The sequence below is a fragment of the Gorilla gorilla genome, chromosome 13, assembly GCF_029281585.2.
Source record: "Gorilla gorilla gorilla isolate KB3781 chromosome 13, NHGRI_mGorGor1-v2.1_pri, whole genome shotgun sequence".
Lineage (NCBI taxonomy): Eukaryota > Metazoa > Chordata > Mammalia > Primates > Hominidae > Gorilla > Gorilla gorilla.
Genome location: NC_073237.2, coordinates 40,698,844 through 40,724,347, shown reverse-complemented (window position 1 = coordinate 40,724,347; position 25,504 = coordinate 40,698,844). Strand labels below are relative to the sequence as shown.

Here is a 25,504-nt window from a genome sequence, read left to right as displayed (position 1 = left end):
TCCTAAAATATATTTAGGAAAATGGGCTTATATTTAATGCTTATATAAAGGCTTTGAAAACATACCTAGGTCAGTTATGTGTTTTCCCCAATGTCCACTCTTCAGTTTATATTGTCTCTTTAGTTCCCAGACACATTAAAAAGGCTCCAAGACAAACCTTCTCAAAAACAGTATCTTTCAGTGACATTGTCAAAGAACCGTTTTCCACTACCACAGGCAGGACAGGAGTGATTAGATTATATATAAACTTACGTTGGTAACAATGTTTAATGTTAAACTTACATTTAGGGCATTATGAGACTTCACCATTTACAAGGCATTTTCACAGACTACAGTATTTTGTCTGTGCCTCACAACAACCCCATGAGGTAGGCAGCATACATATTAGTATTTTATAGCTGGGGAAACAGGCACAGACAAGGTAAATAACATGCCTAAGGTTATACACAGCTAGTGTTGAATTCTGGGTTCAAACTCTGATCTTTCTCTTTCTGTGTCCTGGTCTCCTCATCCAGTTTTCCTTCAATAATACTATGGTAAGTGAGTGTTTCAGTTCACTTGTTCTGAGTTAGGAAAAATTAAATGAATCCTGGCTGTTTCTTAAAGGCATACACAGAGAAACTGGCCACAGACAGAAAACAGGATGTTGCTAGAAATTAGTTAAAAGTTATTCCACTTATTATTATTTTGAGACGGAGTCTCACTCTGTTGCTCAGGCTGGAGTGCAGTGGGTGATCTCGGCTCACTGTAACCTCTGCCTCCCGGGTTCAAGCTATTCTCCTGCCTCAGCCTTCCAAGTAGCTGGGATTACAGGCACGTACCACCACACTGGCTTTTTTTGCATTTTTTAGAGACAGGGTTTCACCACGTTGGCCAGCCTGGTCTCGAATGCCTGACCTCAGGTGATCAGCCCACCTCGGCCTCCCAAAGTGCTGGGATTACAGGCATGAGCCACCACGCCCGGCTCCATTAATATTTTTAAGAGTAATTTTTTCTAAGAAAAGAGAAGTGGCCACTAATTACAATTAACCAAAGAAACTACACATCATCATTAGAATTTTTAAATTAATTTTTGTTACTTTCTAATTCTCAGGAGTAAGCAATGCCATTTTCGTTCACCTTCAGGAAATAAAGATGTAAGAAAGGGTAATTGCCTTCTCCTTCCTTCCAGACCAAGGCTCAAGGTCCTACCCCTATCCCTTTATTTACTGATCTTGGAATTAAAACAGCTTCCTTTCCCTTCCACTATCAAGGATATTGCTGTCATCAAAACCCTCCCTTCCTGGAAAACATTTCTTCTTTCATCTAAAAAGATTATAAATAAAAAATGTATTTAGACCTAAGTGGGAAGAAGACTGACAGTAGAATAAGGACTCACACTCTGGAGATTCAAATCAGTTACCAAACTAAATTTTGTATCTGACCATTACCAGCAACCTTATCCATTCTGATTTTTTTTTTCCTGTGGATTTAGATCTTACAGGTGCCTTCATATGCACCTACAGAATCATACAGGGGCTATTTTCAGAAAGTGTTAAGTATCTTTTTGGTTCTACAAGACTAAACTCCCTTGAAGGCCCAAAAGAGTTCGCTTTAAATGACAAATTCTATTTAGAAATGCTTCAATACAATGGACTTCTAGCATATGTCCTACTGAGGTCAAAATAGCCTCTTTCTCCACTGCAATCTGTTCTCCATTTTCCATTTGCTGGATTAATATATGAGTTTGGATTTTAAATTTTCACTGCCACTTAAACAGGTGAATATTTAATGCATGAGGAGCAAGGTTATGAAATGTCAAAACTACTAAGTGAAGGATCTAATTTAAGAGGCAGCCAGAGAGTCTGCAATTTAAATATTTAAAGATGATACCGGGAGTACAACACTGAACACCAATCTACTCCAAAGATAGCAATTTAAAACTCAGGTTTATTCTGGAATTTCTCACAAGCCTACAAGTGATATAATAAACAAAGACAAGCAATACTGAGATTATATGAGGGAAGGGGAGGGACGGGGAAGCAGTAAGTACTTGCTACTACAGGTAAGTAAATGGCCCATGGCTTCTCAAATTGTTCTTCACAAACAAGACTAGACTGGACAAAGTAAAGATAGAATATATTTATCGAATTATGTCTTGAAAATGGAACCGTTTGAAATATAGTGTATTACTTGCAATTAAAAGCTCATTTCTTCATCAGCAGCTAAAACTAATGATACATTAAACATACAAAGATGAGTAACACACACACTAAGAGTGGGCTATCAAACACAAGTTGATCAAAATATACAAAGAAACAAAACCATCTTATGAATTAGTACTTTATTAAATGTACATAGCAATGTTTAATATCCCAGTGCATCACTATCAGAAGTCCCTCTAAATGCTTTCGTCCAAACACACAACTGCTCTCGTTTCTCTGATTCATCAATGGAAAGATCAGTGACAGTGGACATTAATACCAATAGATTAAAGTGATAAGGTCTATAAATGAACAAAGAAGTTCCCTCTTTTTTAAACTAAAAACATTTGAGAAGTCACCCACTGCTAAGATCACCACTGAACAACTTTTATCACTTGTCAATTACTGACCCAGGACTACAAACATTAAACCTGAAAATTAGACACTTGCCACTTTAGACTTTTTTCAAAAAGCTCCATTCAATCTCTCCAGCTGAAAGGTCACAGTTATGCCTATTTAAACGGACAGTTAATTGCTGTTCATATTTTTTAAAGATGGAGTCTTCATGGGACTATCTGAAAAATGACACTATAACTCAATAAAAGTTAGCTCTAGGCTCTAAGTAAGCAGTAGCAAAGGTCTTGTGACAGCATCACGGATATTTGGACAGGTGGCTACATCGGACCTTCCAAATGAGCTCAGAAGTATAGTACACAGAAGGGGGATCTCTAACCACAACTCAGGCCAGAGACCTCAAAATTCACACAAAAGGAAGATGTGTACTTTGATCTGCTTCTAAATTCAAACTCCTACCAGGAACAAGTCTCAAACACACATCAAGGCATACATGTATCACAGTCCAATATTAAGTTTTCAATAAGGAAGGGCATATTTCACAATGGGTTGAAAATGAATAAGCCTAAGATAACAATAAGAAATTAAGTATTAGCTCCAGCAAAGTTAGAGCTAAAAGAAATAATCACATCCAAACAGGAAATTTTATAAAAGGTATTAAAGGTTAGGGCAGTTATCTTTAACAGGTATTCCAAAATATAGGATTTAGAAAACTATCAGAGGAAAATACACACAGAACCTTAAATTTTATCGTGACTGGATTTGTTGAATGTTTTAAGACTAAACAATTGCTTTAATTCAAGTGAGAAGTTCAGAGATACCATGGAATATATTTGATAATGTCATCCTCAACTTAAATTACCTAAAGGGCTCCCTAAGACTTTCAGATAAATTTTAGAATTCTTATTCCTTTATGGTCAGAGCACTGGCTACCTCTTCCATACAAGTATACAAAACCTTCGGTAGTTTTCCAAGCTTCCTGCCTCTCACTTCTCTGTGTTAAAAATAAGCTGCCCTCCTTCCAATCAGCTAAATTTCAGTCATTTCAGACACCTCATGGGTATCACCTAGTCCCTAAAGTCAACACTAATCAGTCCTCTCCACTACAGTCTTAGTTGGATGCCTCGTACCTGCACCCACACTGCATTATATGCCTTGTTTTCTTAAATACTGACTTAACCAAAATGTACTTATCTCTTAACCCTTTCTTGTGACTGACTTAACCCCTTGAAAGAAGAAACCTTGTCATCATCCTACTTTGTACATCCTGGTACCTACCACACACTTACTGTAATGAAGATGATTTATAATCACATACTAAATTGAGAGTTTATTTCTGAAATATTGTTTAAAAGCTAACAGAAGCCACAATCGTTGTCATATACCAAACATTATACGCATTGGTACGTTGTGTACAGACTACAATGAAAATTCTATTAAACATTTCAAAAATGAAATTTCATTTCTCAAATTGGGGATTCAAGTCCCCAGAGGCGACACAATCTTCAACAAAGTAATATGGTGCTGATAGGAGGGTGTGTGACGGGGGGAGTCTTAATTTTGGAGCAAAAAGAAAATACAGTGATCATTTAGTCCAATTTCTTTGTATTTGGGAAATAGGAAGACTGAGGCACAGAAAGGTGAAGCAACTTTTCCAAAGACACAAAGAAAAAGAGTTGGGTGTAGGACTCGGGGTCTTAGCTCTTCATCACGGGATTTTCCATTACATCATTAGCTGCAACACAGTCTTCAAAATCATAAAATTTTCCTGTGAAATGACAGTGACTGGGACAATAATCAGACATTTCCAAGGAGACACCAGAAGAGCTATTCCTAGAAAATAAGAACCTTAGCTTTGCTACATAGAATATTTTCTTGTATACACATAAGGATATAATAAAACACATCAAAGAAACTGTCTTAGGACAGTTATTATATTTCTTCTACTAGTAATGCCTGAGAATTATTTAGGAGATGTTGGAGAAAAAAATCTAATTATTTGGGAGTTGAAGAGAAAAATCAAACTAAGAATCCTGAGATTAGTACTTTCCACCAATTAAAATGTACCAACCTACAATAGCTAGAATCTTTTTGATAGTGTCTCTCCCTTTTATAAAATTACAAACCAATTAACAGGAAAACAGAATGGCAACTGGCTGTTTACACTAGGGAGACTTCTCATTTTCATATAATTTTCAAGTTTTAGTGCAACATCATTAAATATTAGTCAAGGCAGTTGATCTTAGCTTCAACTTAAAGACGACCTAGGAATAAATAAGTAATGTCATAAAAATAAGTGATCCTATGACATTGTTAAAGACAGTAATAAAACTACTGAATAGCCACAGAAAAATAAAAAGTGTTTTGGCTGTAAGAACTGTATCAAGCAACTGATCATCAACTACAGACTTGACAAATTAGACCTCCTTTTTCACACATCTTAAACAGCCTCTCACAAACTACACTGCACTGAGTGGGGTTTATTAAATGCTACCCAAACAGTTGCATCCATGTGTATCAAAGAGGGTCTAAATAGGCTGCCCTGACAGGCATCTCGTTTTTATTAAAGTACAACTGGTAGATAACTTCTGCCCTTTTATTGTTGTTTCTCCTTGGTTTTAGTATGAAGTTGGTTCAACAAGGACATCTCATGCTGGTAAAGGCAAATGGGATACATGGTAAAGATATTCTTGAAATGCAACTTAGGCCATAAATACCTTACCATTTCTTAAATTTTTTACCTGCAGAGATACTTAACAGAAAATACAACAATTGAGCAATGGTAGTGGATATGGCATCTGAGGTGGAGGCAGTGAAATCAAATTCACTATGGTAGTGGCAGTAGACTAGCCATTCCAAGTCTAAGCAGGAACTTGTCAATCAAAACGTTCCATGTTCCATTTCCAATCCTGTACATTTCACTTAGCCTTTTCAGACTTTCGAAGGTGATTACACTAAAGTAGTATAAAAAATAGATGGGAGTTTTAGCTATAACCACCAAAGAGTCTATTCCTACCGGCAGCTCTCTGCATTAGAAAATTTTCAGTAGTGGTTAAGAATGCTAACTCCCTTACTTTTAACTTCAGAAATGAGCCTGCATTTATTTAGCCACATAATATTTATAAATACTAAGTAATGTGAATAGGCTGCAACTGAGGCAAGCACGAGTTAGCTCAGCACCAGGTTAAAAAATATATTATACAAAGCAGAAGAGAATACACTGTAACTGGTAAAGTTCTGGCCACTACACAGCATACTATGAAACTAGTGGTTAGGATGGAATGTTTGGACCAGAACCCACCAATGTTAAGGAGTAAAAACATATGGTATGGAGTCACACAGAGCTAGGTCCAGGTCTTGGCTCTGTTACTTACCAGTTAATCATTTCCTTAGGTCTTCTATCTATTTATTTGTAATTTGATGTTAATCACAGTACTTACCTCATGGAAACCTTACAAGTATTAAATGGAACAATAAAACTATTAGCAAAGAGCAGGGGAACCATAAATGTTTTAATCATAACATCATTTTATATACATACATAGGAAACAATTCAGATAATGATAGCTCCTAACACTTATTGTTTAACATGTGCCAGACACTGTTCTGGATATGTAATATATGTTAATTCAATTGCTCCTCCCAACAAGTTTATGCAGCATCATCATCCCCAATTTATCGAACAAAAACTCAAGGAATACTATTATCTTTGAGGTCAGGAAAGATGACACAGAGGAGGAGACATGGCACAAGAACAATGTATGCACTCTAACACAGAAACAGTTCAAAAATCACATATATAAATGAGGCTTCTTCCAAATCCATGGTGATAATTATTAAAGTTAATTCCTGAATATTCCAAATATTTTGTAAGAAGACAGCAGATGAGTGTGCTGGGAAGCCTGCAGCCTGGATGGAGGGAACATAAGGAAGGAGCTGTCTTACTGACATACAGAGAGCAAACATTCAACATCTATAAATGGGCCAACAGTTAAGGCCCCAAAATTTTATTTCTCCCATCAAGCTGTTACATATTAAACCTCTCACTACCTCAATTCTCTTTTGTAGAGATATGTTGAACCTAAGCCCGTAAAACGTAAAATGAGAGATTCTTTTGGATAGACAGTAGTAGAAATATAAATGAACTTCATGGAATAACTTCTGTCTCGAGATGAAGGTTATGGGTATGTTTCTGCATGTAAAATGTGTTACAAGCTACCATGCAATCGGCCACCTGATGATTCAATATGATTTCCCAGTTAAAAAAAAAAATACTGAAGAGGCTACACTATCAAGTACCACTATAAAACTTTCACTTTAGACACTTTCATTAAATATACTATGAATACATTCGAGAGACTAAAAGAAAAATCTCAGCACTCACTAGTCAGTACTCAGTATTTTGAGCCTTCTTAAATACGGACAGAGAACTAGACTGCCTCAAAGCTTCCTCCCAAGTTAATAGTATTACCATTCAAAGCTTTTATATTACTATCTTTTATACTTCTACAGGGAGGGTTGAAACTAAGTCTTATATGATGCCTATCTCACATAGTCCCACCCACCAAGTAGGGACTCTACTACCTGTTGAATGTATACATTCCATGGCCTTGTGCAGGAGGTTTTTCTTTTTTGAGGCAGAGTCTCACTCTGTCACCCAGGCTGGAGTGCAGTGGCACGATCTCGGCTCACTGCAAGCTCCACCTCCCGGGTTCACAACATTCTCCTGCCTCAGCCTCCTGAGTAGCTGGGAACACAGGCGCCCGAGACCACGCCTGGCTAATTTTGTTGTATTTCTGTAGAGACGGGGTTTCACAGTGTTAGCCAGAATGGTCTTGATCTCCTGACCTCGTGAGCCGCCCGTCTCGGCCTCCCAAAGCACTGGGATTACAGGCGTGAACCACTGCGCCCAGCTAGGAGGTTGTTCTGAAGTACCTCTCAAGCAAGATGATTAGAAGTTGTGGCATTTGCCCAAATAACTTGGCTTTTACTGCTTCACTGAAAACAATGGAGGCTAAATTGGCTTGCAGAAAATCAGATATACTCATTCAATTGTTAGAAGCCCATTCTCCAGCAATGGCTTAAGTATTCTTTCAAGATTCTGAAACTTGACCAAATGACATCTCCAACAGATGCCAATACTATCAAGATAACCATGGCAACTTTATCTCCGAAAATGTACTTAAGATATAATTTGTGTAGTATCTGAATATCTAGTATGCCTAAGGCACTGTCAACAGATTAAAATGCTGAGTTAGAATGTTAAACTAAAGAAGGACTACACACTGGCTGGCATAAATAAACTGCAGGTGTCTTAGAATAAAAAACAACCAGTACCGGTTGGTAATGTGAAAAAAGAAAAAAGGTTCTCATCAAGTCCATTTTGGTGAATTAAACATCCTAGGACTTTCATACACTTCTTCATCCATGATCTGACAGAGAGAAGTACATGAAAAGGAGAAGTGGATAAGACAAGAGACGGGTAGGTGGACATTATGCAGAAAATCTCACATAATGGGATACCTTTACTTAAATCTTTGTTTTTCACCACATGTTCTCACTCATAGGTGGGAAGTGAACAATGAGAACACTTGGACACAGGGTGGGGAACATCACACACCGGGGCCTGTTGTGGGGTGGGCGGAGGGGGGAGGGATAGCATTAGGAGATATACCTAATGTAAATGATGAGTTAATGGGTGCAGCACACCAACATGGCACATCTATACATATGTAACAAACCTGCACGTTGTGCACATGTACCCTAGAACTTAAAAGTATAATTAAAAAATATGTATATATAAAAAAACTTTGTTTTTATATGAAACAAAAGAGTTGTTAAGTCCTTTACATATCCTTCATCCGACCATATCTTCAATGTATAGTGACACCTACCAAGAAGTTTTGAAAAACACACCCAAAGTTAAAAATGGCATTAAAACAAAAACAAAACAAAACAAAAAACCTCCAAGAATTTCAACTTTTAATTTCACTTAAACTGTGACTTTTTCCGTCTTTAAGCACACAGGGGAGGTCTTCACTGTCTCTTATAAGCAATAGACAGAAGCTTCCTCATGCAGAGGTTATAAATAAAAACATTCCGCAAGCTGCTCTCCAAAGACAAAAATCCCGTTGCCCTCAGAGAGCAGACCACCAAATAGAAGAGAAAGGAAATGTATAGTGAAGAAATTTTTATCCACTTTATTAATTTATTTTATGGCCAAATAAAACTTTGTAAATGACAGGGTTAGAGGGCCGTGTAGGCAGAGAATTATCCAAGGCAATGGAGAATTAGGCTTGCATATTGAATGATGAAGAGCCCAGCTGAGCCAGAATAAAGATTTCTGTAGGACACTGACAACACTAGAACAGTGAGTTGAGGGCAGAGTCTAGAGCCCTTGAATGTCAGGGCAAAACTTTTATGAGCAGAGGAATGACAACCTAAATGCTGGTAAGTATTATCAGACAGAAATGTATGGAAGGAGAATACAGAGACAGTTTCCCATCATAACGCAGGTGAGGAGAACAGTCAAAATCAGTGTGGTAGTAAAGTTAAATGTAAATGCCATCTACAGTTAAGTTTCCCTTTGTACCATAACTAGAAGAAAAACTGCTTTGCAACAATGTTCAGAAACCCAAGTCTTCTTTGACCTACTTCATATAGTAATGAAAATATAATGATCCTTTCCTCTGTGTGTACACTAAATACTGCTTAGAGAAACTTCATCTTGATACCATTTGTAAATACTTAAATGAGTCCCATGGGTCTCCATGGGTCTTTGCAGAGCAAGGCAAATATGTTTCTACGAGCAAATTACTTGATCCACCCAAAATTCACTCCTATTGTTTCTCTTATAAATTAGGTCTTCACTAAAGGGGGATAAATGTAAAGTACAGGGCTAGGTTTAATCAAATTTTCCTGCCAATCATTTTTGTAGAAGGTTATTACTTGACAGAATAAGTATACTTTATGGTGTTCAGATGTAAGCTTCTCCTAAAAGGTACACATCACGCGAAGGCCTCTGTGCTTTTGAATGAGACATTCCCTTATGTGTAATACATTTCTTCTTTTTCCGCCCAATAAAACCTAGCTTGTAAAACACCATCAACTCTGAAATCAACACAGAGGCCTCTAGACAGCAAGTGGCATATCCATTTTCATTGTATTCTGCACTTACTCATCATATATCCAGATAATGGTCATATAAACTAAGTGCTGTCTCCCCTACTACACAATGACACCAAGGACAAGGCTACCTCTTGTCTTATTTTAATGCTGTTCAAACATTTAGCAAAGCTAACTAGCCCACATTCAGCACTCAAAGTGTTTATAAAATATTACAGATACTCCCTGTCCAACACTGTATAGCCAAGATTACATGGTCTCTGTAAAACAAAAAAACAACTTGCAATTAAATACTTCTCAAAAATTTTTACATTTGCTCATCCTGGCCCTTTGTTTTGTGGGCAAGGTGAGCACCATGCACATCTTTTAAAGCTACTGACCTTTCCTACAAACTTGGAGACAGGCCTATTAGTCTTGTTATGGTTCCATATAATATAATAAAGCCCTAAGGGGAGGGAAGTCTTGAACATAAAATAACTACTTCTACTAAATGTTTAATGTATTTTAAAAATATGATTCCTCAAACACCCAGAGAAAAATTCCTAACAAATAATCTTCCTCTTAAAGGATGTTTTATTTCAACAACCCCCATTCAAACACCTGTTTTAAATTTAAAACACAATCTGCAAGCCCTATCTACATTACCAGTAAACCATACGCTATCCAAGATTTAGTGTTCTGGGCCCTGATTTGACCCAATTATCAGGGATCTAATGTATGTATACAGGTATACATACACAAAGAAGTTAGCAAGCCAGCTCACTTTCTTTCAAGGGCAGCCTGTCTTTGGTAAGCCTCAATCAGTAGAAACTGTACCAGTTTTTTAAAAATTTAAAAAGCAGTAACAGCAAACACTGCAGATTGCTTATGGCATTTAACAGGCAGAGATGGAAATTTGTGTGAGGCACGTAGATAAAGGAGAAAGCAAGGAAAAAGAATAACAGAAATGTTATTAAAAGCCCTCCCCACAGAGCCAAAGGAAGTTTTACCTACACATATTTTGTGGAGCTGACATAAGTTATGCAACTATGAAAAATTTATTCAATACATAAGGGGATAACCCCTGAAACATTAGTGAGTGTTTTATGACTTTAAGTCTACCAAGATATTTCTCTCACAACATGATTAGACATTAGAGAATAACCACAGGGAAAGCTTTTTTTAAATGAACTGATTTTCAAGACTAATAGTCTCATTCAAAGACAATCCTTCATTCTCCAAGTATCTATTAGACACCTGAGCTGTATATTCCCCCTAACAGCTTTAACAAAAAATAATTACTGTATTCCTAAAACCCTTTGTGTGACAGTTGTGAAGATTTTAAAAGAAAGAGCTTTTACGGAAAACATGGACAACCTTCACTGTATGCAATAAAGAGACCGTATCATTGCCATCTATGCAACACCTGCGGAAATTTAAAGAGGGGCAGCGAGGAGGGGAACAACCACCTTTATCTTTGTTCTAAGACAAAGTGTTCTCCTGCTTCAGATCTCCAGAAGCACCTTGAGAATCCCGTCCTGAGGTATTTAATTACACTGAATGATTTGGAACCAGGCCCTTTCCCTGGGTCTTGCTGACTGATAGCATCAATAACACTCACTGGCTGTAATTAAACCGCCAAATAGTATCCCCTTTGCCACTTGGCAGATCAATGTTCTTTAATACTCCAGAGAACAAAGTACAAAGGTGAGAGGGGTGTTTTTACCCCTCACCTTCACAGTTCATTTGACTTTGTGCACCAGGATATCCATATACTGTAGACAATGCATATTTTACAATTCCCCTCAGACATCGCTTAATGAAGAACATGAAGAAAAATCCTTGGTTTCTTATTAATTCATTTTTGCAACTCTGAGCAGGGGGAAAACACTGTAAGCCTTTTGGCAAGAGTATGCACTGCTTTCACATAGCTTTGGGGCAACATTTGGTTTACAGGTCAAAAGGGTTTCTAAATTAAGTTTGCATATAGCAAAAAATTTTTTCCTTTAAAAAATTATAGCATAAAATGTGTGGAAGCTCTTATAATAGAGCAAATTCCCATTTATTGAGGCCCTGACTAGAAAGCTCAAATATCAAGACACTGGGTAGGGAAGGAAGAGGGGTTTGGTTGGCAGGCTATAAAAATAAGACAAATTTTTATTAAATTTTAAAAGCCACTTTTTTTTTTTTTTGAGACGGGAGTTTTGCTCTTGTTACTCAGGTTGGAGTATAATGGTGCGATCTCAGCTTACTGCAACCTCCGCCTCCCGGGTTCAAGGGATTCTCCTGCCTCAGCCTCCCCAGTAGCTGGGTTTACAGGCACCTGCCACCAAACCCAGCTAATTTTTTGTATTTTAAGTAGAGACGTGGTTTCACTACGTTGTCCACGCTGATCTCAAACTCCAGACCTCAGGTGATCCACCCGCCTCAGCCTCCCAAAGTGCTGGGATTACAGGCGTGAGCCACCACGCCTGGCTCAAAAGCCACTTTCAGAACTTAACTCCCAATCTCTATAAGACACCCTTTCACCTTTTTTTTTTTGAGACAGAGTCTCCCCCTCTATCACCCAGGCTAGGGTGCAGTGGTGTAATCTCGGCTCACAGCAACCTCCGCCTCCCAAGTTCAAGTAATTCTCCCTGCCTCAGCCTCCGGAGTAGCTGGGATCACAGGCACCTGCCACCATGTTCGGCTAATTTTTGTACTTTTTAGTAGAGATGGGGTTTCGTCATGTTGGCGGCCAAGCTGATCCTGAACTTCTGACTGCCCACCTCAGCCTCCCAAAGTGCTGGGATTACAGGTATGAACCACTGTGCCTGGCCAAGACACCCATTTTAAATGGATAGGCCCTAAAGAACCATACTGAAAATTCTCCAAATACCCTCAGAAGCAAATAAATTATGCTAGCATAATTGTAATGTTGAAGTATTTAATGACACACAAATGCCTTGAAAATGAGCAAATTGTGTGTGAGAACGTGTATTATTTCTTAGGTAAATCCAGCACTATATTCATTAAAAACACATTAGTGAATCCCAGCCATTCAACATATCTTGATGTAACCCACAAATGAAAATCCTATTTTTTACAAGTAGACTTGTTTTAAAATAAGCACCACAGACCTACCCAAGTGCAAATCATTAAGATCCACTGAACAGTGTTTCTCAGGTCAGGCCACCATCTGCTTAAGAATCACCTGTGGTGGCTGTTGAAATACAATTTCCTCAGTCTCTCTCTGCAGATAATCAGATTCAGTAAGTCTTGGTTGGGGTGTAGAAATCTGCATTTTTAATCAACCACCCCACCCCACTGATCCTGATAAACATTAAAGTGTTGGCAGTCTCTTGTGTAAAGGCATTTGAAATAATCCTCAAAACTCTGGGCATATTAGGGTTTCCTAGATAGCTCATAACAATCACGGATGCCAAGCCCTTTTCCTTGCCATCCACTTGATTGTTAGTTTCTAAATAAGACAAATGCCAGGTAGCTTGAAAGCAAAGCATTTAGGAATATAAATCACCTGCAAATGCAAAAATGCAGACGTAAAATAAAGCCCATGAAACTCATCCAAAGGTATTTCCAAGAACCCAGACTGGCTGGATGTGGCTCAACTGGGTTAGCCTCTTCAAAAAGGCCACTGTGCTTGATTCTATGAAGTTAGGAGCTTCTCTCAATGACTCTTTCTAGGAATATGAATATGGTTATTTGGTTAAGGCAAGCACAAATTTCTAGATAGACATTTAACAACCAAAACTAGAAACTGAAACTTTTTCTGAATTATCAGTTTCCAGGACTACATGCTTGTTCTATTTTTCCTTGCCCTTCCTGCAGCTCACCTGATCAAGAAACCAAGAACAGAACACAAATCCAAGACTTACACCTCCAAGTCCTATTGCAGCATTCAAAAGAGTTCTTCACAGAAGGAAGGGAGAGGAGGCAGGCAAGTATCAGATTTCCTGTACTGTTTTCAAAATACAGATGACCCTGGAACAATATGGGTTTGAACTGCCTGGGTGCACTTAATATGGGATTTTAGACCAACCCCTCCTCTTCCTCTGCCTACTCAACATAAAGATGACAAGGGGGAAGATCCTTATGATGATCCACTTCCACTTAATGAACAGTAAATATATTTTGTCTACCTTATGATTCTCTTAACATTTTCTTTTCTCTGGCTTACTTTATATTGTAAGAACACATAATATGTAATACATGAAACATACAAAATATGTGATAACTGTTTACGTTATCAGTAAGGCTTCTAGTCAACAGTAGGCTACTAGTAGTTAGGTTTTTGAGGAGTCAAAAGTTAGACTTTTTGCTATATGGGGGCTGCTACCCGTGGCCCCCGAATTGTTCAAGTGTCAACTGTACAGCTCTGTCTCATTGCCCAAAAGCAGCATGTCAAGACACTTCTGGAAATAAAACATCCACAAGTAATTCTAATGTAGTACATGCGGCTGAGAACACACACTAAAAGTAATGATAGGAATGGCTGGCACAAGTGAAAGTAAAAGAAAATGTACCATCCATGCTTTTTTAAAGAGTCTATGCAAATTTAAAGAGAGACCAATGTTAACGCACATTTCTGTAACTTTTAAACTAGCATCTACGACTTACATGAACCTACCAGAAAAACATTGTTGAAGAATGGGTAGCTGCCTAAAAAATAATTTCAGGAAGTTACTACTATAACAATAATTTTACTGTTCATTACAACTGAAATAACTGAATCAATGTTAACTCACTTATCTGTTAAGTATGACCTCCAGATCCAGTTTTCTTCTCAAACTGTACGTCTGGCTGTCTCAAGTGCTCACTCTGCAAGAGGGCAGAGTTCTTCACTCCTTGGCAAAGACAGCTCCACTCTCTGGCACCTAAGAGATCTGGTCCAGAAAGTCTCAAGACAAAGACACTCAAAGGCCCAAATTAAGGCCTCTCTTAGTTGGTTTATTTAGAGTGGTATCTGAGCAAAACAGTTTAACATCAATAATGTGAAACAGAAAGAAAACAACAAAAGCTACGGCATCAGCCAACATGATACTACATTTCTGATGCCAGTAGTGCTTATTAGCTATTTCATTTTGAACAAATCCCTTTTAACCTGAGCTTTATTTCATCAAAGGGATTAAGTATTTGCCTACCAGAGACTACTGCTGTTTCTGCACGAATTCAAAACAGTAAAAAGATAATAGTCCTATGAAATTTGTTTCAAAAGTAGATACAGCAAAGAATTAAGGGCTCCTTCTTGGGAAGTTAACACAATCATCTTAACTTTGCAAGCCAGGTATGCGGTAGAACAGACTGAAGCCAAACTGACCTAGCACCACTTTTCCCAGGTGATAAATGAAAGAAAAGCCCTACCCCACATTCCCCTTAAAAAGCAGTGGGAAAGTAAAGCAACAAGGGCTAGCAGTGTGATGTTCAGGTAGAAAAGATTTTTGTTTTCTTCTTGTAAATTTGTTTGAGTTCATTGTAGATTCTGGTATGTTTATTGTGGCACTATTCACAATAGCAAAGACTTGGAACCAACCCAAATGTCCAACAATGATAGACTGGATTAAGAAAATGTGGCACATATACACCATGGAATACTATGCAGCCATCAAAAATGATGAGTTCATGTCCTTTGTAGGGACATGGATGAAATTGGAAATCATCATTCTCAGTAAACTATCACAAGGACAAAAAACCAAACACCGCATGTTCTCACTCATAGGTGGGAACTGAACAATGAGAACACATGGACACAGGAAGGGGAACATCACACCCTGGGGACTGTTGTGGGGATGGGGGAGGGATAGCATTAGGAGATATACCTAATGCTGAATGACGAGTTAATGGGTGCAGCACACCAGCATGGCACATGTACACATATGTAACTGACCTGCACATTGTGCACATGTACCCTAAAACTTAAAAGTATAATAATAATTTAAAAAAAAAGAAGAAAAGATTTTTGGACATCCAGATCAGTTTCAATTTATCTTATATCTCACTGTTATCTTAGAAATCAAACTCAAACACATTTGAACATGTGGTTCAACTATTTTCAGTGTCTTCTATCATGATGCACATGGTTTGCTTGAATCTCTTCCTCAGCCTCCTTATTATTAGGAAACCAATTTTGCACTTAACATTCTAGACCTGTGAGCTGTTATAAGGGTTCTGTCTCAATGACTCAAATTTCTGATAAACAGTAAGTTTCAGTGACATCCCCACATGCCCCTTTCAATTCCACACGTGCACACACACACAGACAGCAACAATTTCCTAAACCTATACAAGTTATTACTTCTGTGGCTTTCCCCCTACCTTACACAGAAGCAATACTCACAAGGAGGCAGTTACTCTTTTAATTCCAATGGAGGTCTTCATAAAACCTGACATTCTCCATGCTGGTTACAGAAATGAAATAGCCAGGCTTTTCTGGTATAGACCATACTTTGCATAAGTTTAAGCATCTGCCATGAGGGGCTACGATACCCCTGTGGAGCATGCTTAGGTAACAAAATGATCCATCAATTCCAATAAAGATGGGTTCAGTCAACTGTTGAGACTCTTCTACCATCACTATCCACTGTGTGGCTGACAGGCAGGAAGTAAGCAGGGGACACTGCCACCAAGAACCCTGTTCCTCATCCTTCCCTCTTTGTAGGCTCTGCCTCTGCTCCAACAACTGTGGGAAAATCTAAAGGAAATCCATTGGAAGAATGCCTAGTTATTGCCCTTTGAGAATTCCAATTAACTCTCACTTTGGAGGTAGCTAGAAGGAACAGAAGTAACACAAGAGGCCTGAGGACAGGACGTTCAAGCTCTGGACCTTACTTGGGCTACCTACCCACATTCCCTAGACCACATTAGATGAGTAAGAAATTTCTGGGCTTTTTGTATGAAAAAAATTAAAGCTGACAAGAGAGCATTCTACAATGAAGGGCATTATAAAAATAACGATAAAAAAGTCATCTGTGACTTCTCACTTCAAATAAGGACTATGTAAATGGGACTCAATATAGATAGAAGCATTTTATTTAAATGTATTGAAGAGGTGCTGATAATCAGATGTAATATACTGTTAAAACTTGACATGTGGCTGTGGAAATTTCCAGAACACAAGTTAACAATCAAGTTAGGAAAACATGTACTCGGTCAGTCTGTATTTTTTAAAAGGCAGAGGAACAATTTACTCAATGTTTCCATTTTTACCCCACTCCTGGCATATACTTTTTCAATTTTTTTTTTGTCCAGATAAATAACAGTTATTAGGCTAACATCTCATAAGTAGGTCAGTTAATTTGAGGCCTGTTCTTCCAACTATTACTTCTAAATTTTCCAAATCTGCTCAAGGTAAAGGTTTTTAAATGAGGGGTACTTTGTAGACGATGATTTATAAATTTCTACCCTTTGTACCATCACAGGAAGTAACAAACTACACAAGCCAGAAAAACACTAGGGTGGGTTGAAATGCTGAGAAAGATGTGGCGTTTAAATACAAAACAAACCTTCCTCTCCGAATAAATACTCAAGGTCAATCCCAACACTACTCTGCTCAAAACCCTCCGGTGCCCCTTCCTCACCTACAGAACAAAACATCAGCGCCTTCACATACATGCGCACCCAGAACACACTTCTATAACGCATAACTCAGGCTCATTTCCCACATTCGCCTCCCATCCTGCTTTCTTTTTGGGCAAATTCTATATGGTTCCCCTATCAACTGCTTTAAAACTTCCATGCCCTACTAAAGTCATGAACTCCCAGCATTATGGCTATTAGAGCCACTCGTCTCAAACACAGAATTGTGCTGCAGGTATTTTAACAGAGGACCTACTGGGTGGCAAGCCCTTAGCATAGCTTTACTTACGTTCCTGCCTGCATACCTTCTCCTCCTTCTTTACAGTAGGGGCTGGTTTACACAGCATCTAAGAATATTTCCTTCTGGTCAGTATTAACTTTTATAAAAGAACAAATTATAATGACAAAGAAAAAGCAACCCAATCCCAATAATCCTGTCGCAAAAGGAGTTTGAACTAGAAACTCAAATCCCAATATAAAGTTTACAGTGGCTATTAAACTTTCAAGAGTGAAAGAAGAAGGCAATTAAAATTATTCCCTCTTCAGGAGAGGTTGCTGCTTTTCATCAAATCATTTTATGCAATAAACATGAATTTGTTTAAATAGTTAACATTTTTTCTTAATATGCAACTTAGCAGACCATGAAAAGCTTTTTTTCCTCTCCTAAAAAGCAGGTAATGAAAATTCTCAGAGATGAATAAATTATTTTAACGATATAAATGGAAACTTAAATGGTTAAAAGCTCTGTCCAAGATTAAGCAGCCAGTTAAATCATTTTAGTAAGGTAATTTAGACGGAGTAAGATTTCAGAAATGTAGTTCTATATTCCTATGTTAAGGTTCAAGTTCATGCTAAACAGAAAAAAAAAAAAGTATAAATATGACATTTACTAATGAGGAAAGGATAAGCTAGTTAGAAAAAGGTATAAATTTAACAAAAAGTTAATGGCAATACAGTAGCTTAGAATACAGGTTTCTTAGCTTTGCTTAATCACTCTCAAACTGAACACAAAAAATAGATAATACTATTTATAATATTCTCATTTTTATAATAGAATTTTCCAAATGTGGTTAAATTGTGGTTTATTTCAGTATAAGAAATTTCATGATTGTATAGCAATTAATAACTTTTAAGCAAAGGTAAATTTTAGCCTGGTCTATAGCTGAATGATTAAGGAAAATATTTCTTTAATCAAGACCAAAATCGGGCAGTTTTTCTATGGTAGTTAATTCTAGACAAAATTTTTTTTTTCTTTTGAGGGGTTAGAACTTACCAATAACAATAAAACATTCTATTCCCTGAGATAACAGCTCCTTCTTTCCAGATAAATCAACCCCAGTTTCAGGAAAAATAAAGCATCCTAGGCCCATTGTAGAGGAGGGAAAAGCTGAGAGAGATGCTGGGAGCCACGTATCCATTTCACTGTGTTATGTGATAATCACCTATCCAGAGTTCTCTATGCAGAGGAGGGAGGAAGTCTACACATATTCTTGGAAATGAATGATTTTAGTTTGCTAATCATGAATTTAAGTCTGACACCATTAACCTAACAAGTCAAAAGTATTGGCTTTAAGCCATAAAAATTCCACATACTGTTTAGATTTTTTCAATACTTAAGACCCCTAAAAATAAAATGAGTAGAGAAAGAGCATGAAGACTGAACACAGTAGGTACAACCACTCACTTCATGAATAACTCACCAAAGGAAGGATTCCTTTAGGGACCTGACGGATCTTGGAGAAAAACCTCTCTTCTTCTCACCAGCATACAATTTGACACTTCCATGAGATTACTCCCCCACCCCCATGCCTGAACTGTACACATATTACCTTTTCACTACCTTCCCTCATGAGAATCTTAAAACATTTTTGTAATATTCACACTTTATTTACCATGTCAACACTGGGGACACTGTGGGCAGGCTTAACCCAAAATAGCTACCTCCCATGCAGTACAGGGATGATGTCATTTCACCAGCAAGGTATGCCTCTGGGACATCTCCTTCACCAGGAAAAAAAGTGACCTTTAGGACAAGAGAACAAGTATCTCGAGACTTTAACCTGTATCTGCTACTACTTAAACAAACAGCATCCTACTATAAGACGGATACGTTGTTTTCAATTTCTATGCCATGTTTTTTTAAAAGCAAAGGCTGGTGAACCACATTGAACTCTGAATGCTAAACGATCGCCCAGCATGCTCAAGAAAAAACATTAATATTTTGGTTAACAGAATGAACCACAGGAGGATTATTAAGGTAAAATGCTAGAAGACAAACTGAACTTTGCACACACAAATACCAAATGTATAGAGAACCGCCAAACATCTTTGGTGATTCCCAAGTGCTAGGCCTTAGACTTGCTGTCATAAATTACCTGGGAAGCATAATAAAAAACAGAACCTTGAATCTCACCTGTGGACAGGGATCGAGTAGATCTACAGTGGATCCCAGAAACTGTATTTCTAACTCACTTCCCTTGGGATTAAGATGCAACCAAAGTTTGGGAACAACTGCTTTAGGTCCTCACAGAGCCTGAGGGACTTCACTTCACTCACCATGGAAATACTGAACATCTGTCATTTATTCAACACACCAACTACTGCACTAAGCCCTACTGAGCTAATGCTATTAGGGAGCCCCAGGAGAAACTGCTAAATAAACCACCTTTCACAGCACTTGATTCACTGTTTCAATATCCCAATAACCAGGAATTTTACCAAACGCATACTAAATTCTAAGTGGCTTGGAGTACACAAACACTTGTATATACTAACCCATCTTCTGTACCTTTCTAAAGTAAAGCACAGTGTCCTGGCAAGAGTTTTGACATAACGTTCAGAAGACAAGGATTTGTTTGAGTCACAGCTCTTTCTTCAACTGCCTGGTCTTGGCTAAATTGTATGACCATCAAGATCTCCACTCAGACTGTGGACAGAGAACAGTGCTTAAGCCTAAATTACATATGGGTCCCCCTGTAATTCCAAAACTTCTGTGGTTCCTCAAGGGTAAAGAATATAGACTTCAAAGAAGGGGGAACTCAGCAGGAGCTGGAACAACCTGGCAAGACAGAAGCTGAAGGACAGAATTCCTTTAGATGGGCTCCAAAAGATGAGATGACCACAGTTAAACTAAAAATGAGTGTGAAAGGGTATACCAAGAAGTCGGAGCTGCAAAAGCATATGCATGGACGCTGGGAGTAAGATCAGCTTACAAGTAAAGAGCCAGTCTGAGTACAGTGGAGAACGGCAATAGCACTGGCGTCACTCCTACAAAACTCAGCCAGATGATAGGGTAAAACAGTAGAGAAACACCATAGAGTTTTGAGTGAGCAGTAACATGAGTAAAGTGGTGCTGTGTAAGAAAGTGGTGCTGACAGCCATCACCAGTATAGATTAGACGAGGGAAAAAGACTTATTTATGGAATAGTATCCCAGGAAATGAAAAGGCTTAACTCAACTTCCAAAACATTCTTAAAGCTGTGAATACTAGAAAAGCTTGGCTCAAGACATTGTACAAGAGCACAAAATCTGTCTAACGGAAATAAGTAAACATAGAAAGAACAAACAGGCAAAGGGGGTGCTATATACTTGTGGGAAATGGTCTGCTTTGCCTCTTAGACAAATCTGGGCCAAATTGAGGATGCCAGCTCTTATCTGATATTTTTCCAGGAACCAAATAGGGGCGGGGAAAGAAGTAGCCTGCTGTTTACCCATTACCCTGACCCACATCTCAGAAAATCAGAAACTGATGTCACACTATAAAAGCCACAAGGCTTTACTGTCCTTTCTTCCACATATTCAGCCCAAGCAGCTGGGCCCTAAAAAGAAAAGGCTGGATGATGAACAGTAAGGAAGCAGCTGTCATCAACTGTCTCCTTGAAGGCCACGGGCATTTCTCCTGTGGAGACCTATTTCCCCTGCATTTCTACCTTCTTCTGGATCTTCGTGCAGGAGGTTATTTAGTAAAAGAACTGACACGCTAGAATGAAATAAGGGTAATTATTTCTAGAATGGAGAAAAGGATAGTTCCTGGGACAAGCCATCTTGACCATCTATTCCAACTACAACTCAGGACCTCAGAACTAGGACAAATTAGCAGCAACGCTGGAAATCAATATAAATTGAGGAAAAGAAACCTGCAAAAATCTGCTGTAGGATAGAGAGCACACGGTCTGAAGGTAACTGAACACTGGATGTCTTTTTAAAGAACACTTATTGTTACTTAATAGTACTAGTAAAAGATCTCTGACACAAAAAGTATGCAGAGAAATATAGATAATGAGAAAAAGCAGTTCAGACTGAAAAAACTTCAAAACAAACTTGTCTTACACTTTATTGGAAATCTCACTTTTCCCTTCACATTTTGATAATATACAGTAACCAGTTCATTTTCTGATTGGTGAATCTTTTCATAGAACATTTTCTTGCTCAAGAAGTATCTAGAATTTTTGGACCTCTCATACCCTAGTATATTTGGGAACCACTATATACTTTCATTTAGATAAGACAGGGCTGGTAGGCATTTTTCTTAGGGGCCAATAAATATAAAGACTGATGTGTCAAAACCACTCAGGGCTAATAAATTACCTTAAGTGGTAATTCTAAGAAAATCAACTTTAAAGCACAAAAATGACACTTCATGTCCAGATACCTGAAAAAAATGAGCAAAAATCTTTTACACAAGTCTCTAAGCAAGATGGATACTACAGTCAGCCTTGACTAACTTCCCCTCACCACTTCAGGCTATAGTCTGAGCTGGTTTCTTAAATCAAGGGTGGAAAATAGGTTCAAACTTGAGTCAATTGATAGAAGTTGTCTGGAACACTATTTTGAAAAAAATATTTGGGAGCCACATCTAGACTCTGTGAGAAAGAGTGCCATAATTGATTGGCAATTTCTGCACTGGGCAGGAGAGAGTAAATTGATGGTACAGCTAACTAAGAATTCGCTAGAGGCGACATCCCTCTTATTTTCTAAAGGAAAAGAAATCTATGCTGTGAATTAGATTAGCTCCCTCTCAAGAGAGAATCTACATAAGAATTTCAAAGATCCACAAAAGCAGGAAAGTATGTACAAAATTATTTACTGTATGTCTTAAAAAGAAAAACGAACAAAAAAATAACCTGTGTCATGTAAGTTCCTCCAGTCGCCTCAAAGCAAGCTGAATTAGCTAGAACAAACTACAACTCAAGCACCAAATCTAGCCTGCCACCTTTTTGTATAACCCATGAGCTAAGAATGGTTTTTACATTTTTTAACTTGGAAAAAATAAAAAGAATATTTGTAATACATAAACATCTTATCAATCTCAAGTTTCATTGCCCATAAATAAAGTTTTATTGGATAACGGCTGCATCCATTTGTTTATGTAGTGGCTATTACTGCTTTCATACTATAAAGGCAGAGTTGAGAAGTTGTGACAGACTGCATGGCTTGCAAAACTTTGCTTATTTACTACCCAGACCTTTATAGAAGAACAAGTCTAAGGTTTCCTCAAGTTATAGGGCAAGTAATTCTCTATAAGGGAAGGAGACTTGATTCCGTAGGCTTCCTAAAACATTTATCTAAGAGAGTTGTTGCTCTGTCCCCCTTTGCGAATACATGAATGATTATATATAGCACTCTTGAACAAACAGTTTCTTCCATCTTGCAACAAACACCAAAATTCCACTATGTCTCCCAGGTAACTGTTTATATGGGCCCAAAAGGAAGAAAGGAAAGAACTACAAATAAATCTTAATTTTTTTAAACTTCTGTTCTGCAAGTAGATATAAAAAAACTTTAAACATACTTTTATTGTTTTGGTTTGAAGTCTCAATCCATTCAGGGTGTTGATAGCTTTCTCTGCATCCTTGGGGTCAATGTAGTTCACAAAGCCATATCCCAAGCTCTGCCCTAATGAAAAGGAAGGGTGAAAAGGCATATATTAGTTCTATACTGCTGACAGAGATCAACTTTCATTTTGGCATATGGTCTTGTCATTAACACCAGCATATTTCCTCAACAGTAAAAAGAACTCTCTATTAATTCTAGAAATATACATGAAGTCTTTATGTCTCCTGTCTACTACATTTTCAAGTTTTAGAACTCAGCAAGCAGTGCCGTTTAGGAAAAAAACCACACATCCCCAAAGGATTCCACCATCCATGCCCTGCCTGAGCCAGAGTATACCAGCAGCAAGACAAGGTCAGCTTCACAAACTGTGGGGATAAATCTCTGTGCTATGGAGAGGGCTTAACAGGCAATACCTTTTCAGCTTCAGTTTCCTTAGCCATAAAACTGGGAAGACAGAAATCATCAACCAAGAATCTGTCAATGTTCAGTAAATTGTACCCTGACCTATTTACAGCCTTTACCAAGTACAATTATGTCGGAGTCTAAAATGGTGAAGAACCACCATGTGTAGGCGTGTATACATGTAAGTTTATTTTAGACGAGGGCTTATCTTCAAATACACTCAATCAAATTTCTCCAAAGAGGATTTTATGATCTAGATAAGAAAAGGAAAATATGAACACAAAAGACTTACAGGGATGACATCGAAGACAATGAGAACATATAGGAAAAGAAGAAATAGGACATAAACAAAAATAACAGGAGAAAAAAAGTCTAGAGTAAAAGTTGCTTCTAAGTGTTTGTTGTTGTTGCCACCCTCCCCCCATCATCTGAGCCCTCTCACTCCTGGTTCACTGATGCCCTAGATCTCAGAAAATGGGAGCTATCAAAAGCAGGTGAATCAATGGAATGCAAAGATAACTAAAGTCAATCGCAACGGTCTCAATTTTTCAATGAAGCAAGTTTCTCAGTTTGAAATGGCAAGAAACATTATACAGGTGACAAAAATGGCATAAGAAAAGTTTAGTCTACAAAAGTCAAAACAAACTAAATGACGATTTCCCAGATGCCCAAGGACGGTCCAAATGCTTTTACTAAGTACTGCTGTTGCATCAATTTCATAGGGAAGTGAGGTATTTGTTCTTGATGGGGCACCGTAGGTGCAAGTGGTTATCAATGTGGGTTTTTAGGACAGCTACTCTGGTTATCCTAATGTGGATACTTGTTACTACATAAACGAAAAGAGAAGGCTAAATACAGTGCCCAATATGAAAACTAGTGATTATATTTTGGGACCACAATCAGAATTTTGGATAATCACTGCTAATATATGTCCTCTATCAAAATGTATTTTTTCCTTTTTAAAAAAGAGAAAGGAATAGAGAGCTAAAAACTCATTAGGTTAATTTCATCTCACACTAAAATTGAGGTTTTATTTTACAGTTCTAGTAAAGAGTCACATGTGAAGCCACTGTATTTTTAAGCATTCAGCTTTTCATTAATTCAACATTTATCATGTGTCTACTGCATGCACTGTGCCCCTCTTATGAAAATGTGTTGCAGTCCTATTGTCATTGAGTAGAATTAAATTGGCTGAATGTAACAAAATCTGCTCAAGGAACCAGCTTATAGTGGAAAGACAGACTTCCAATACCGGCTCTGGTGTTTACTGGCTCGCAGTTAGCTGTGCAACTTTGAAGAAGCTACTTAACACCTCTCTGAACCACAGCTTCCTTCTCTCTAAAACGAGGGTAATTCCTACCCAACTAGGTTGCTGATGCAATGATGAAAATATTCATTAATGATGAAAGTGGATCGTCACCGTAGTCAAAAGATAACATGAGAAAAAATAACATGCTTACTGTTAAAGATTTTAAGTACATTCATTTAAAGTTAAATAAAAAAGATGCCACAAATATAACAGAAAAAGAAAAGGGCAATACAAATACAGTTTTGTCATACTGCTATTCTATGACAAAATAAATCAATTGTATCAGCATAGTCTAATTGCCCTTTCTACTGATAGATACTCCTCCTCCTGCATCTTAGCAGCTTCTAACCCCAGTGCATTCTCAAACTTGACTGCAATGGAATCATCTGGAAAGCTTAAAAAAAAAAAAAAAACTAAAACAAAAAAACCTGATCCCCGAATCCCACTCCCAAAAATAGATACATATATATACATATATGTGTGTTTGTGTCTGTATATATATATATATATATGTATATGAGATGAGATCTCACTACATTGGCTGGGCCGTGCTTGAACTCCTGGACTCAAGCGATCCTCCCACCTTGGGCTCTGATTTTATCAGTCTGTCATGAAGCACTGGTACTAGCTTTTTAAAATCCTGGTGACTAACGTACAACCACCATGTTGAGAAATCACTGCCTTAATGGTGAGAACCTAGCTGGGGCTACAACGGGGCTGCTGGGAGGTCTAAGAAAGGTCTTGC

The 25,504-nt window shown here is 37.9% G+C and overlaps 1 protein-coding gene across 17 annotated transcripts in view; it reads right to left on the bottom strand.

Moving 5' to 3' along the window:
* The window catches only part of ELAVL2 (ELAV like RNA binding protein 2), a 161,085-nt gene that overhangs the window by 17,917 nt on the left and 117,664 nt on the right, over window positions 1–25,504 (bottom strand). For all 17 annotated transcript variants that reach the window (XM_055350522.2, XM_055350523.2, XM_055350524.2 and 14 more), the window contains one exon: window positions 23,005–23,108. In XM_055350522.2, the coding sequence (XP_055206497.1) occupies window positions 23,005–23,108 (104 nt within the window). The remainder of the gene's footprint in view (window positions 1–23,004; window positions 23,109–25,504) is intronic.